At 43.0% G+C, this 16,310-nt stretch overlaps 2 protein-coding genes across 6 annotated transcripts in view; one reads left to right on the top strand and one right to left on the bottom strand.

The window, feature by feature from the left end:
- Positions 1–16,310, top strand: part of DYNC2I1 (dynein 2 intermediate chain 1) — an 850,736-nt gene that overhangs the window by 540,283 nt on the left and 294,143 nt on the right.
- NCAPG2 (non-SMC condensin II complex subunit G2) overlaps positions 1–16,310 on the bottom strand; it is a 72,881-nt gene that overhangs the window by 19,503 nt on the left and 37,068 nt on the right. For 4 of the 5 annotated variants that reach the window (XM_050785703.1, XM_050785705.1, XM_050785704.1 and 1 more), the window contains 10 exons: positions 12,356–12,578; positions 12,012–12,124; positions 10,001–10,174; positions 6,450–6,520; positions 5,324–5,477; positions 5,036–5,209; positions 4,117–4,233; positions 3,896–4,036; positions 3,368–3,467; positions 1,069–1,256 (listed from right to left, as the gene is read on the bottom strand). In XM_050785703.1, coding sequence (XP_050641660.1) covers positions 1,069–1,256; positions 3,368–3,467; positions 3,896–4,036; positions 4,117–4,233; positions 5,036–5,209; positions 5,324–5,477; positions 6,450–6,520; positions 10,001–10,174; positions 12,012–12,124; positions 12,356–12,578 — 1,455 coding nt within the window. Of the gene's footprint in view, positions 1–1,068; positions 1,257–3,367; positions 3,468–3,895; positions 4,037–4,116; positions 4,234–5,035; positions 5,210–5,323; positions 5,478–6,449; positions 6,521–10,000; positions 10,175–12,011; positions 12,125–12,355; positions 12,579–16,310 lie in introns of those variants that run through there. The other variant, XM_050785707.1, reaches the window with a different exon arrangement.

Below are 16,310 nucleotides of genomic sequence, written 5' to 3'. Positions count from 1 at the left end.
AAGCCAAGAACACCACTCAGGAATAAGGAGGCAAAACATCAATGACATTAAAATAAGGCATCAGCTATGAGGCAACATATGCTAACTACAGCTACACAGGTTTGATGGGAAAACTAAAGGTTTTGGCACAAATTACATTACCTAAAAGATCACAGACACTTGAAACGAATTCATCAAACACAGGAACATTTCAAATTAATTCAAATTGAACTAGACTAGAAAAAGTATGGCCAACAACCTTCAATGACCTTTATCAGCAAAGGACACTGAGTCTTCAATATTTCATAAATAGCCTCCCATTTAAGCATTTTTAAAAGTCTTCATTAAAAAATAATAGTTCATTGATATTTTTAAGCTGCTACTTAGAAAAAGTAATGGCTCTCTCTGATAACAACATCATGTGGTACGAGAACTGAAACTGACATGACATTATTTTTAGGATGAAGCAAATCTGGCATACAGGTTTTTTATATGAAGTGCTTATACAATAATCTCACTTCACATCAGCTTTCAACCAGCAAAGGGAAGCCACGGGCCCCTTCAAGGTCTGTGACTCTCGTTTCCAACCTAGAGAAGGTTAACATAGGACGGGGAGGTAACTCATGATAGAAATTAGCATTTCACCTGGCAAGATGTCTGTCACTCTACAAGTATCAAAATTCTTTTTCAAAAGAAAGGTATATTTTATTTGGAAAACTCTGTGATATAACAATTATACACTCAGAACCTAGAGCAATCAGTCCTCTGCTTCCTGTCCTGCCGTCTGGTCAACCTGAACTCATGGGATCCTGTTCTAAGACCACTGAGTAGAATTCAACAGCTGGAGCTCCCGCCCTTCCTGCCTCCAGCCCATGCACAGGGGTCACCATCTCTCTCTCAGTGTACCCGCCACGGGGGACTCCCACGCCGACTCCATCTCTCTCAGCGCACCTCGCCACCAGGGACCTCCCACACACCACTGCACGTCACCCGAGCGTGAACAGCACAGCCAGGGCTCGTGCATCTGTGTGGGTGTACCCAGCCCTGAAAAGTCCATCTAGCGAACCCGTCCTGGGGAGGCCTGAGTACCCGAAGGCCTTCTTCCGGTTGCTTCCTGAAGCTCCGTGCAATACATTCCAACATTTTCTGAAATACTTTCTGGACTGTGTCCAACAGCATTGCAACTTCTTCATCTGAATCTGTTTTCTGAATCAAGGAACTTCCAGTTATCTCTTTCAGAATGTCAAGAAGTAATGAAACATAAAAAAATCCCTTCACTAGAAAGAAAATTGGAATATATCAGTTTTCTAATCACACAAGTTTGTTGAAATCATTACACATTTCTCACTTAACACATGTATACAATGATAACAAAAAAGAGATTATTACACTTTGGTATTTGGTGAGCCAATACCAAAAGCCAGGCTGATCAGGTTAACCTAAATTCTAATCAAAATAAATAAGTAAGTATGACATTTGTCCAATTTATAAAACTGATACCTTCAGTAACAGTAATAGTTATTAGACTTAGTCACTAAACTAAAAATTGTGTTCCTTGCACACGTGAACACACAGAAGTTCAGCAGTGTGGCTCCTTCAATACCGGAATTAGAGAACAGTTGTTCGTTCTGTTCTATTTTTAGAGAACAGATATACCTATATAATGAAACTGGCTACACTGGAGATCTAGAATTCTATGTATAATTAGTTCCTCCAAAAAGTAAATTTTATAAATAATAAAAGTAGATTCGGTCCTCATGGGAAAGTAATTCCTAAATGATAAGTGAAGTTTAAAAAATAAATAATTTTGACTGTTTCAATCATTAAGCTTAAGTATAAAATGCTGTTTTCACAATAGAAGTGAATTATAAAGAATTAAACAGGCTGGGTATGGTGGCTCACGTCTGTAATCCCAGCACTTTGAAAGGCCAAGGTGGGTGGATCACTTGAGGTCGGGAGTTTGAGACAAGCCTGGCCAAGATGGTGAAACCTCACCTCTACTAAAAATACAAAAATTAGTTGGCCGCGGTGGTGGGTGCCTGCAATCCGAGCTACTCGGGAGGCTGAGGCATGAGAATTGCTTGAACCTAGAGGTGGAGGTTGCAGTGAGCCGAGGTCACGCCAGTGCACTCCACTGTAGCCTGGGCGACAGAGCAAGACTTGGTCTTGAAAAAAAAAAAAACATTAAACAAAAAAGCTAAAGCAAATAATATTGGTCTATTTGATATTTACTATTAAGCTTTGGAGCTGTTAAACAAATGATGGATGATTTTGCTTATAATTAAAGATTAACTAAGACACTGCCCAGTACCCTGGCTCCAGTGTTCTCCTAGCATCTACTTTCAGTTGTAACGTCATAAAGAGAGATACACTGGGGGGATCCACACACACAGACCCCTCTAGAATCTGCCATGAAGATATTTAAGGCTATGGGAAAGAGACTACAGATGGATCCACTAGAAATTGGACTACCAACTTAATCTAATTCTCAAAACTTAATGTTGAATTTACTAAATGTTATCATTTTCAATCTCTTCTAGCAAAATAACTAGGCTTAAAGAAATGTCTACATCAAATGTTGAGGCTTTTACAGATCTCAGTAAGAATCAAATGCAACACTGGGATATTGGGATACTCACTTAAAAACCATCCAGAAACAGGTTTACACAGCAGTCGGCTACACCACAGAAGCAGTGGGGTGGGAGGCTGGCCGTTAGGGGTTAAGGAGTAGGGGTTAAGTAGTAGGGGCTAAGAGCTAGGGGCTAGGGGTCAGGGGCCAGGGACCAGGATCCCAGCTCAGCAGTACTCTTCTTTACCAGACTGTGATCAGAAGGCCAAGGAGATATGGAATGGCCCCAGGTACACTCCCCCTGGGTTGGCCCCACACCCTTTCCCGTCATCATCTGATGTGACTCGAAGGCTGTCCTCTCACTCACTGTTGCCATGGGTTACCCTGTGCTAATCCTTTCCTTGGGGTAACAGCAACTTCCAGGGGTCCTGGTGGGGTACCACTTAACAATTCCTGACTCACCCCCCCACCCACGGAGCACATGGCCAGAGCAGAGCCAAAAGGTGATGGTTTCCCACACAGATGCCAGGAAATAGCCACTAGCCCAATCCACAGGGAAAGTCGGCAACGAAGCTGACCACAAGGAGAGGCAGAATCCCAAGGACCCTGTCACAAACTCTGGATGCAGTTATATCTGACCCAGAAACACCTTTGAATTTCCTGGCTGCATCACCCAAAAAAATCCCTTTTTTGGTATATACTAGGTTGCATTATAATCAGTCACTTAAAAGTGAGAGTTCTGAGTTAACACAGTAAAGGAGGGAGGGAGGGAAGGACTGGTTCTGAGTATTTATTGCTCTAAAACAGCCCTGACTGTACCTGTTTGCATGATTCCAAGACTCCGCTGTAAAAGTTGCATCTGAAACTGATGGTCACCAAGGCCTACCATAACAACATCTTTACACACAGTCAGGTAGGTCTGTAAGAGACAGACACAACTTAGCAACAAAGGCCATTTAAAAAAAGGGAGTAAATCCAGCCTCACAAAGCTTCTCCTATCCATGTGCTAGTTATCTTACAAAGCAGATTTTTACAAAGATGTTTTATAAAGGAATTTTCATAAAGATACATTAATTCTTGCTGTTTTCATAATAAATCTAGAGACATATTTTATGTAATTCCACAAACATAACTGAACAGCTGTTACATGTAATGTGTAAAATTACACTAGAAGTATGAAGTTTATGCTTTGCGAAAAGATAAACTCTAGAAAGCTAGATAAATGTTACTGTAAGTTTTTAAGAATAACACTCATGTCTAAAATCACCACTCTAAAGTAGAAAATGAAACACTGAAACATAACAAACTTGGTAAAGAGAAAGGTTTCTGTGTCTTCAGACCTCTAACCTGGATAATTTGCTGATAAATGACCCTATGAAGCTTCAGATAGTCTTCTTCTTGATCTTGAATAAAAGATAAAATTTTGCTTTCTAACCAAAAGCCAGTGTCTTCCAAAATGGACAAATACACTTTTCCTTCTGAGCAGAACTGTCCAAAAACAAGAAGATAAATCAGTAACAAAAAGATCGCTGCATCTCATCCTAGCAGAGGGCCAGGAACAGGCGCACCTTGTGTTGAAGATGGATGCTCAGCCGACAGTGGAGGCCAAAGGCTCGCAGGGCAGCCGCTTCACCGAAGCCACGAGGCTTCCCACCCGGTGTCTGCAGAAGTGACTCCAAATCTGCCTGCAACAGAAAAAACCCAAGGGCCACATGCTGACTGACAAGGCATCACCACACCCCAGACAGCAAGAACAATGAGAAGCACCTGATCTCAGGCGAGCTGGAAAGACCCCCGCTCTGGAGAAGCCCAGTCTCCGAGGACTCTGTGCCTGGACGTGAGGTGCTGGGTGGCGTAGGAAAATGTACAGCCAGGTGAGCGGGCTCAGCTCACCGTCCACAGCCCCTGCCCTGCACACAGCACCACCCGTCCCCTCCCTGCCTCGTGACCAGGCCCGTCCTCCCCATCTGCCTGGCTCTGCTCTGCTGAGGCTTTGCTTCTGGTACAGTCACACTTGAGGGCAATGTAACAGGGTGTTCAGAGGGCTGGCTTCTGGAGGAGAGGAAGAGATGACGGCCTCCGTGGGACAGCTGGGAACATGATGGGTTCCCAAAAAATGTTCTCCAAACATTCCCAGAAAAAACTGCCAAGGACTGCAGGGACTGAGGGTCCACATGAAAGGGTGTGTGACATATCTCCAGCAGAGGGTGTGTTCTGAGAAACTCGGGCCATCCTCCTGAGTCCTAGCGCCCTAGCAGGTGCAACAGAAATGCAAGATTTCTGAACACATGTCAACTGGGACTTGACTCCCAACCTTGCCCCGGCCAGGTTCCATGCCTTGTACCAACTGAATGAGGTGACATGATCACTCTCAATTCTGTTGCAGCCAGAACACTTGTATAGCACTGGAAATATGAAACCTTCACATCTTGATTTGCCACCACCACTATCATAGAAGACCACTCAACTCTCAGGGCACAGAGTTACCTTTGACGTTTCAAGGGCTTTCAAAAGATGATTAAGTTTCTTTCGAGGAGCAGAGAGCAAGCACTCGCGATTCTTTGGATGAGTCAGCAGATACTCAATGTAGACCAAAGCCAATTCAGGTTTGACTGGGCGTGTGTCGTGGATCTGCACCCTACGTTTAGAAGCTGTGTTGCTCTGAAAGAAGAGAGACACTGATAATGAAAACACATGTCCCTAGAAAAGCATATCATTTCTAATACACAGTTATCCTCACTCACCTAATTTTAAAGAAGCATGATGTTAACCTACCTTGGCCTGGGCATGCTCTGTGGGCAGCCAGTTGTCCACAAGCTCCAGAATGTGCCCCACTTGCCCCCAGGAGCAGAGGCAATCCAACAAAGTGCAGTAGCTCTTGTCCACAGCGCCCTCCTCCTGGCTTCTTAGCGTGGAAATCACACCACAGCTGACAAGGTCAGATGGAAAATCAGGTTGAGTATTTCACCAGAAACTCCCCCACTTTGTCAAAAGGTGAGGAAAACCAAGAAGCTAAAATCTGACGGTGCATAAGCCCTTGTTATTATATTAGCACTTTCATGCTCTCCAAGGCGGGAATAAATACAGTTTCCCACAGTTGCTACACAGCTGCATCCCACCACAAGACCTGAGATCAGCTCTGGACGCTGAAGGAGCAGGGCACAGCAGCTACACAAAGCCCTCATCCTTCTGTTTCTGTGCCATCTGTCACGTTCTAGAGCAAGAGTTTCTACTCTTGAAGAATAATTTTTGTTTAGCATCAAAATACTCCTTTTTCTTCCATAAATATGAATAAACATAATTTTTACTGAGATAATCACCAACATTGTAGAGCTCTAATAAATTATGTGAGACACAAATGCAAGCCACAAATGTAATTAAAAATGTTCTACTACCCACATTTTAAAACACAAAGAAAAACAGGTGAAACTAATTTCAATAACATAATCTTATGTAATCCAATCTATCCAAAATCATTTTAACATGTAATCAATATTTCACACTCTTCTTTTTGCACCAAGGCTAACTCCATGTGTATTTTGTACTCACAGCATATCTCAGCTCAGATGGCCAAAGCCCAGGTGCTCAGGGTCACATGTGACCAACGGTGGCCTTGTGCTCCAGAACCTCCCACACCAGGTGCTAAGAATAACCCCAGACTTAAAGTGGAGTAACAGTTTCAGTTCCATATGTAGTCTCTTATTTCATCAGTACCAACTTAGGGCCCACTGAAAATCACATCCTGATATTTTCCCTACCACAGGGAGAGGGAAGGGCAGAAGGAAGAAGCCACAATGAGCTGAAAGCTAAATGTTTTGGTCTGCTGACATGAAGTAGTAACTCAGCACAACAATGGATAGGATTGCTACTTCACTACCGCACGGAAGAACAGAGCAAATACCTGAATGGAGGGACAGCAGAGGCCGGCATAAAGGACATTAGCATGAATAAAGGGATCTTGCAGCGATCATCCTAAGAGCAAAAGGAGAAAAACAAACCAAAGCACATGTGAACACTATAAATTCTGAAAGTGTCTCTACGTAAACTCTAATAACTTACTATCAAAGCTGGTCAAGAAGAACCATGGTAGTTCTTTCCATGTTCAAAGGGAAAACTTAAACCAGCCTCATGTTTGAGGGGCACAGAAAATTACTTGATAAGTGTTACAAAAGTTTTATATAACATTTTACTACTTTGCAAATATTTATTAAGCACTTGCTATGTACCCAGTGCCAATCTAGACCCTGGGAATATGCCAGTAAGCAGGATAAACAAAATCATATGCTGTCACGAATTGAATCTACTTTAAAAAACAACACTGATGAAACAAAAAAAAAAAAAATTAACTCTATGCACTTGGTATCCTGAACATAAATCTCAAGAGAAGGAAACTATTCAGAGAAAATGTTATAAAACAAAATCAGAATATCTTGAGGAAGACAGTATAGTTCAATGGAAAATGCAGCAGGGCGTGGTTGCTCATGCCTGTAATCCCAACCCTTTGGGAGGCTGAGGTGGGAGGACTGTGTGAGGCCAAGTTACAGGCTACAGCAAGCATTCACTCCAGCCTGGGCAACAGGGCAAGATTACATCTATGAAAAAAAAAAAAAAAAAAAATGTCCAGACACAGTTGCTCACCCTGTAATCCCAGCACTTTGGGAGGCTGAGGCGGCTGGATCACCGGAGGTTAGGAGTTCGAGACCAGCCTGGCTAACACGGTGAAACCCCGTCTCTACTGAAAATTCAAAATTAGCCGGGCATGGTGGCAGGCGCCTGTAATCCCAGCTACTCGGAAGGCTGGGGTAGGAGAATAGCCTGAACCCACGAGGCAGAGGTTGCAGTGAGCCAAGATTGCGCCACTGCACTCCAGCCTGGGCAACAAGAGTAAGACTCCATCTCAAAAAAAAAAAAAAAAAAAAAAAAAGGAAGCTTTAAGGCTACTGAGCCAAATCCAGACCCAATCAGATTCTGTAGCCCAACAGCCGACATAGCACAGAGGAGAGGAGTTAAGCTCTCAGAGTCAGTTTCTTCCTCTGCAAAACGAACACAGGACTGTTGGAAGAATCAAAGTGAACTACACCACACAGAACCACAGTATAATACTTAGAGTGTCCTCAGCGCTTAGTAAACTGCAGCTATATTATTATTACTGAAACAATAAGTAAAAGGGGGTCCATCTACCCTTCATCAAGAACACTCAATAAGAGATACTCTTGGCTGGGAGAATGAGGACATGGTGAATCCTAAAAAATAATAATAATTTTCCTGAAAATATATATGAAACAGAAACAGACCAAAATCAAAATTTGATTAGTAATTAATCTGCATTCACAGTGACCCCATCCTTACCCCCAACTAACAATAAGGGAGGAAAATATCTCGTTAATGTTACAAGTATACTGATAATGATGGCCAATTCTATCTGTGTGGCTCACCCATCATCTCTTTACTTAGAGAAGGAAGCAATTTTCCCTAGTGGTGGAGAGACCTCCTATAGACATACTAAGAATTAACTGAATGCCAAGACCCTCTAAGGGTTTCCAATACCCCAAGGCCACAACTGCCCTGTCTGCCAACCCACCTGGTATCCTATATGGGCTTCTGTTCATATTCTGAAATAATGCTGGCTTCTCAGCCCCAGGTCATTATTTCAGCTTTCTTTCTTTCTTTTTTTTTTCTCTTTTTTTTAAGAGGCAGGGTCTCACTCTGTTGCCAGAGCTGGAGTGAGTGCAGTAGTATGATCATGGTTCACTGTAGTCTCAAATTCTGGGCTCAAGCAATCCTGCCTCAGCCTCCTGCATAGCTGGGACCAAAAGGCGCAGGTCATCAGGCCCAACTAATTTTTAAATTTTTGTAGAGATGAGGTCTCACTATGCTGCCCAGGCTAGTCTCAAACTCCTAGCCTAAAGCAATCCTCCTGCTTTGGCCTCGCAAAGTGCTGGGATTAGACGCGTGAGCCACCACGCACAGCTAATGAGCTTTATCATTTACTGGTAAATGATGGCTGGCTGTGTCCGCACCCAAATCTCCTCCTGAATTGCAGCTCCCATAATTCCCACGTGTTATGGGAGGGATCCGGTGGTTGATCACGGAATCACAGGGGTGGTTTCTCCCACACTGTTCTTATGGCAGTGAGTCTCAAGAGATCCGATGGTTCTGTAAGGGGTTTCCCTTTCTGCTTGGCTCTCATTTTCTCTACGCCGCCAGGTAAGCCATGCCTTTTACCTTCTGTCACGATTGTGAGGCCTCCCTAGCCATACGGAACTGTGAGTCCATTAAATCTCTTTTTCTTTATAAATTACCCAGTCTCAGGTATGTCTTTATCAGCAGCATGAAAACAGACTAATACAATTTGGCAACGAATACAATTTGCTTTCATGGACAGGCCATGCTTTCACGTCACAGGCAGAATGAAGCTCAGAGCCTTGAAAGGGTTAGAAAAACTACGTGGTCCAAAGTTACATAAGTTGGTAGAAGAGGCAAGAGTAACATTTAGGAAGAGAAATGTGGTTCCTAAGACCTATGATCTTTCTATATTTAAACTACACTTTCTTCAGAGTTAAGAATATATTTGCATTTTTACATGTTGTTAATCTATTTTTAAATTTAGTTTTGAAATATAAACTTCCTTCAGAAACAAAAAGTCAAAGAATGAGACGGTCCTGCATGCAAATAGAAATCACACACAAAGAAGAGTGGTGGGGGTGGGAAGGGTTAGCTAAAGGATTCAAAATTGCAGTTAGATCAGAGGAATGAGTTCAAAAGATCTATCCTATAACATGGTGACTACAATTAATAACGATATAATATATTCTTGAAAATCACTGAGAGCAGATTTTAAGCGTTCTCCCCACAGAAATGGTAAGTACGTGAGGTGATACTGATTGGCTCGATTTGGCCAGTCCACAATGTGCACATATTTCAAAACATCATGTTGAACACAATAAAGTATACACAATTTTTGTCAATTCAAAATAAATTTTTTTAAAAAAGAAATCACACACACAACTGTTTGCCCCAACACACACAACTCAAATACTTCAGGGACATATTTGTTTACTGGGTGGCTTCAGGTATCTAAGTAAAACTGCCCACAGAACTTCAGTACTACTGTACCTCCATGTTCACAAAATTCTTTCTTAAACCCCTGCAAATCAAATTAGATTCTAAAATAATGTCACTGACAACTGGAGGCAGAAGAATCAAGTGCTTACCCAAGACATTTCTCTGGGTGCTTAGGATATGGAAGCAGACAGAGACACAAGGTCTCCACCCTCAAGAGGGGCGAGAGAAAGAAACTAAACTGCAAGGTAAACACTAGTCCACCCCTCTCATTTTACAGGTAAGAAAACAGATCCAGGGAGGTAAACGTGTTTGAGAACTTTTGCTAAATTCTAAACAAACATAACCTTAATATACCTTACTTACAAGCACAGTTCAATCAAGACTTACCTTAAATACTTTCAAATACTCTGGAAGCACAGAGGCAAACTTGTTAATGGTGTAAAGTTTGGCCTCTTTATTATTTTCCATACTTCTGTCAATACTTTTCCAGAGAATCACAATGATTTCTAGTAAACCTGCCATGCACGCAACATCGTTTACTGACAGTGTTTTGTCCAGAACCTAAGATAAAAATAATTGTATTGTGAGATAATCTAATCATAACAACTACTAAAAGATAACAGCATCTCAGAATTAGAGCTCTAAAGCAGAAATGTAAAGAATATCAGTCTTACTTTCATGTCTTTTACTCTCTACTTTAGAGAATCTCCTAGGGAGGTAAACTTATTTTTGAATGCCCACCCAGGATATAAATTCCAAACTAACCCTATATCCTTTAAAGAAACAGTTATATGAAGAAAACTCCTCTAAAAATGAAAATGTATGAACTATTGTCTCCATCTAGGAACATAACACCCCATTAAAAAACATGCTTTTCTTTCACTGTATCTTCTGCTTTATTACAAGACATCACTTTTCACCACAAATCTCGATGCAGGGGGAGGGGAATGGTAAAGCCTACCTTCCTCCAAGGTGACTGCTACTGAAACTCAGCCGCCAAAACCCAGCCTATCACGTCACAGAAAGGACACAGTCTCTGGTTGGCCAACCCCACCCTATAGGCAGGCAGAACACAGCCTGAGAGGCTGGAATAATGACTGACTATGATCGACTACCACTAGATCACGGGCTTCTTTAGTTCGTTTTTAAAAAATAGACCTACTTACATTTTCCTGAACATATGCTGGTAGTGTGCAGTAATCACCTGAATGTTCACTTTAAACCACAAACGCACTCTAACAAATTCCTCTTCTACCCAGAGCCAGCAGTCCCACGCTGTCAACACTGCAAGCCACACACAAGTGCATTGTGGCTGCGTGCCAGCAAGTGGACATGCCCACTCACCAGCACAGACACACAGCCAGACCTGCCAACCATCCCTGCTGCGGAGGCCTGTCACGCAACTCTAATGTATACTGAGGGAAAAGCCCTGAGAGAAGAAACTCAAACTCCACCAACACCAAGAGCAGAACCAGCTCTGAAGCTCTGAACACTGGCAGTGAGGGTGCAGTGAGCCCAGGGAGGTGGCCTGCCCAATGGCTGTGAAGACGGAAGCTGCCCTCACTCTCGCTGAACTCTTCTCTCTATTCCACATCTATTTCCTGTATGTTTTTGGTAAGTTCCTTCTGAACAATTTCAACCCAGCATAACTGACTGAGGGGCTGGGCTGGTGGCCCATCAGGGTGTGGTGGGAGACGGAGGAGAAAGCACCGTGGGGCACGAGCAGAGCCTGGGTGAGCCATCTGCTGCCCCTGCTAGGAAGGCCACAATGGGGTCAGACCCAGAAGCACTTGGCTCAGGACCAGCTGTTAGGGGAGCACACCAGCACTGTGCCTCAGCACAGGGCAAACTGTTTTGTGATTTTCTTTTAAAGTCCAGTTTCTTAATATAGTGGGCATTGCAAAATGACCCCAAAATCTTACTTTAGATGTCCACAAGCATAGAAGTTTAGAAGCTTAAGATAATGCTTATAAGTAACAAGTGTGTCTAAGTCTTAAACATTATTTTCTTCTAATATAATTGGTTACTTTGGATACTGAAGAAACTGTCCCTTTAATAAATTATACTTTGAAAAATATGAGAGTACCCAGAATCCAATCCAGCTATGCTACACCCAGAGTTGCATTAAAACACACAGAGACATTTAAGGTAAGGAAAATCTGGGACAAGATGTGACTGGTAGGAATTTTTCTTCTGTATTAAGTCCTACCTGAGCTCCAAAATAAACTACAAAGGATACAAAGCAGTTCTTTCAAAAACATTATGACCTTCCAAAATAACTTGTTTAATTAACAATACTAAAGGAACAAAGAAAAAATAGGAATATTCCTAACAAAATGGCCTGTGGGAGTGATGCCATTGATGCACTATCTGCCCGGCCTGGCCCTGCTCTACTCACAGTCACGTTCTCCTTCTCCCTGCCGTCCTCTTCCTCCTCCTCCTCTGGAGGCTCTCTCACTGCCCTCTGGATACAGGCATTTAAGCAATGACGAATAACGTGAATCAGCTTTGCTGAAATGTTTAGGATAAACAAGAATTAATGGATGTGTTTCTTCTACAAAATTAACTATCTGATAGTGAAATTATAATCCCAATTAGTTAAAAGTACTATTTTAAGGGAAATTATTCAGAAATGCATTAAAGTATGAAGCTTATTAAATTGACAAATACTGAACTCTGTAATTTGCATTATGCTTTTGGGGGAAGACATAACAAGAACTGAGACACAACAGCGCTCCCTACCTATGTTGGTGCAGGCGGTGTGTTCGTGGGCGTACTGATAGAACCTCCTGGCAGCAGCGTGGTTCATCTGCACCAGGGTGACACAGCGCTCGCACCAGACCTCCTCCGGCTGATTCACAGGCAGGAAAGAATTAAAGATGAGGCTCACCAGGCGCCGAGACACAGGTCGAGAATCAGTTTCCAGACGAACCAGAATGTGCTCCATGGGGCATATTTTCCAAAACTGTGCAAAAACCACATAAGCAGAAGGAAATAATCGATTGTGCCTGTAACCCTGGAAACAGCTTAAAAAAATTTTCAAGCATAACCAAAAAAGGAAATATTTTTATATTCAAGAAAATTCACTTCAAATGACTATACCAGAATCTGTGACTTTCTGTAGAGAAATTAGAATAAATAAATCTGTATTTTAAAAGGTACTGTTATATAAGGCACCCAAGTACAAGGTTGCTGAAAGGCTTAATTAAAATTACTTAACACCATGATTAACACACAGGAAACTCTCCAATGATAGCTATGATTGTCAATTAATATTTTTTTAATTTCTTAAAGTACCTTAACTTTTGGCCCATTAATGTGAAAAGTGAGTAAAAACATATATAACGTTTTTGACATGGACACTCTGTCTCCTATCTAAGAGGCAGAGGCATCACTCCTGAACTCCTGGGGCTGTCTGTCCCATCCAGTGACTCCTTCTCTGACATAAGCCCGCCAGATCATCATGGACCCCCACAGCCTAGTCTCATCTCCCCCAACCCATCTCACACACAGCATCCAGACAACCTGCAAAAATCAGAACTGATCATAGTGATAACGTCCCTCTTCTCAAAAGCACCCGAAGCACGTACAGAAAGCAAGCACCAATCGTCTGCACAAGAAATTCATGACAAAGAAAAATGCAGAACAAGACAAAGCAAAATTGAATGGCACCACATCAAGCCCTGCCTCGGGCTCCTCACCTGCATGGTGGGCAAAACCCTCGACCTTGCATTTTTCTCAAGGACCTTGCTCCAAGGACCAATCCTTCTTTCCAGTATTTTCAATTGGATCTTTCTTCTTCACATCATCCCAACTCTTAGAACAAAAACCCACGCACAAAACTCAACCTGAGGTTCCCATCTCCTGGATGCCACCTTCCCTCTCCCTTGTCAGTCGACCTGCTCCTAAGCGTGCCTGCATCCCACCTCCACCTCCAGACCCCACTTCCCAACCCCGTCGACACTGCAGTCCACCCTCACTGAAGTTGTTCTTGCCAAGGTCATGATCTCATACGGCAAATTCAAATAGACATACGTACGCCCTCAACTCAGACAAAATCTGCAGCATCCGACACTGTTATTACTACCTCCTGATGCGCCCCTGGGATACTGCCACTCAGGCACTTCTTGGTATTTCTGAAAAAGTTACTGTAGTAAAGACAATAATCCCAAATCCCACACTGGGCAGTTTACTCACATGCTAGTGTTGGAAAGACAGAGCATTACCCCGCACAGGACAGTGGACAGGGCCAAGGTTCCCAGTTCTCACCTACAGCCACAGGGACAAGAATCTTCTGCCAAACCTGACTGAAGTCTTGGAAATTAAGGGACTGGAGACTTCTTACCTAAGAGTGAGAGGTTGTGCTGTCACGGTTTAAGAGAACAAGAAAGAGAAAAATACTAGGACTGATATTCTGACCAGAGAACAACTCTGTCCACCTCCATCCTGAACCCCTTCTGCCCGTCCCAACACACTAAAGCCTCCTGGCCACAGGCTCCAGCCCCAACAGGTGGTTACTTCTAAGAGTGAGGCATCAAGCCCTGAACACTGCACCAGCAGGCCTGCAGGTGACAGCGCTGTTGGCAACCAACCTGTCTGGAAATGCCGGAGGACGTCAAGCACAGAACCAAGTGCCTGAGCCACGATTTACTGTATTTTTGCAACCACCCCCAGCATAGATATTAGTATCCCCACTTAACAGGTAAGAAGCAGGCTTAGAGCAATTAAGCACAAGATCATAGCACTTTCATCTAGTCTGCCACGCTGCCTTTCAACATCACACAAAAGCACGGATCAGAGCTGCACGGCCCACACACTGCTGTAGAAATAGAAGTAGACTCATTGGCTGGGCACAGTGGCTCCTGCCTGTAGTCCCAGCAACTCGGGAGACCAAGGCAGGAGGATCGCTTGAGGCCAGGAGTTTGAGGCCACCCTGGGCAACACAGTGAGACCCTGTCTCAAAAAAAAAAAATTAAAAAGAGGACGATGCATTGTAGGGAGAGTGTTGACACCTCCCGGCCCGCTGGGCTCAGCCCAGCAGCCCAGGCCTACCACAGCTAACAAAGGAAACAAAGAGAAGGTATAACTCTCATTCCTTCTAGAGCTGCATGTACAAGACCCTTCACTGGGCCAGCGCGCCCATTACTGAGGTGTGCACGCCAGGCCCGGCAGCCTGATCTCATGCTGCCAGGTCGTTCCTGCCCATAGACAATGCCCTCCAGTCAGCTCCAACAGCTGCCCTCTGGCCAGTCAGACTGCCTCTTGTACGCATGTCATTCTGTAACCTTAACTTTCAAGGGAAATTAGCTTGCATGCCTGCCACAAACCTTTCCAGAGACCTCACAACCAAATGGCTCTCTGCCTTGCACTTGCAGAGGTAAGGACTAAAATGCAAACATGATGCCTTCTTTCTCTGCTCTGACACCCAAACTCCCTGGTGGGCCAGAGACCCTGTGTCCCTCTGCCTTCCTTACCTACTACAGTTTTTTGTTTTGTTTTACTGAAGAGTTATTCTTTTATTGTTTATAAAATAATGGTACAGTGGTTTTTTAAGTGCTTATCTTTTAGAGATACATTCTGAAACACAAAGAAAACAATATGATGTCTGGAATTTAGTTCAACATAGTCTGGCAGTGTGCCTGGATACGGTTTAGATAAAGCAAGATTGGACACAGCAATAATTGTTAAAGCTGGGTGATGGGTATGTCTAATTCACTGTATTAGTCTCTCTGCTTTTAGATATGTTTGAAAATTCAAAATAAAAAATTAAAACAAAAAAATTAAAAATATTCATAAAAAGTTGTTTTTCTCCAATAATTGCCTTAAAGTCTACTTTGTTTTCTGGGTTTTTTGGTCCAACTTTTATTTTAAGTTCAGGGGTACACATGCAGGATGTGCAGGTTTGTTAAATTCGTAAACGTGTGCCATGGTAGTTTGCTGCACAGATCATCCCATTACCTACATATCAAGCCCAGCATCCATTAGTGATTATTCCTGATGCTGTCCCTCCTCCTACCCTCCACCCTCCAACAGGCCCCAGTATGTGTTGTTCCCCACCATGTGTCCATGTGTTCTCATCATTTAGCTCTCACTTATAAGTGAGAGCATGTGGTATTTGGTTTTCTGTTGCTGCATTAGTTTGCTGAGGATAATAGCTTCCAGCTCCATCCATTCCCTGCAAAGAACATGATCTCGTTCCTTTTTATGGCGGTATAATATTCCATAGTATATATGTACCACATTTTCTTTATCCAGTCTATCATTGAAGGGCATTTAGATTGGTTCCATGTCTTTGCTATTGTGAATAGTGCTGCAATGAACATAGGCAAACACGTATCTTTATAATAAAATGATTTATATTCCTTTAGGTATATACCCAGTAATGGGATTGCTGGGTCAAATGGTATTTCTGTCTCTAGGTCTTTGAAGAATTGCCACACTGTCTTCCACAATGGTTGAACTAATTTACACTCCCACCAACAGTGTAAAAGCACAGAACTACAGTTTTAACAGGCTGTTTCAAAAAACGCCATCAAAATTGCAGCCAGTATTTTTATTAAAATTGACATGCTTGGCCAGGTGCAGTGGCTCACGCCTATAATCCCAGCACTTTGGGAGGCCAAGGCAGATGGATCACCTGAGGTCAGGAGTTTGAGACTAGCCTGGCCAACATGGTGAAACCCCATCTCTACTAAAA

The sequence above is a fragment of the Macaca thibetana genome, chromosome 3, assembly GCF_024542745.1.
Source record: "Macaca thibetana thibetana isolate TM-01 chromosome 3, ASM2454274v1, whole genome shotgun sequence".
NCBI lineage: Eukaryota > Metazoa > Chordata > Mammalia > Primates > Cercopithecidae > Macaca > Macaca thibetana.
The sequence above is the reverse complement of the archived record's forward strand: the minus strand, read 5'-3'. Positions and strand labels throughout refer to the sequence as shown.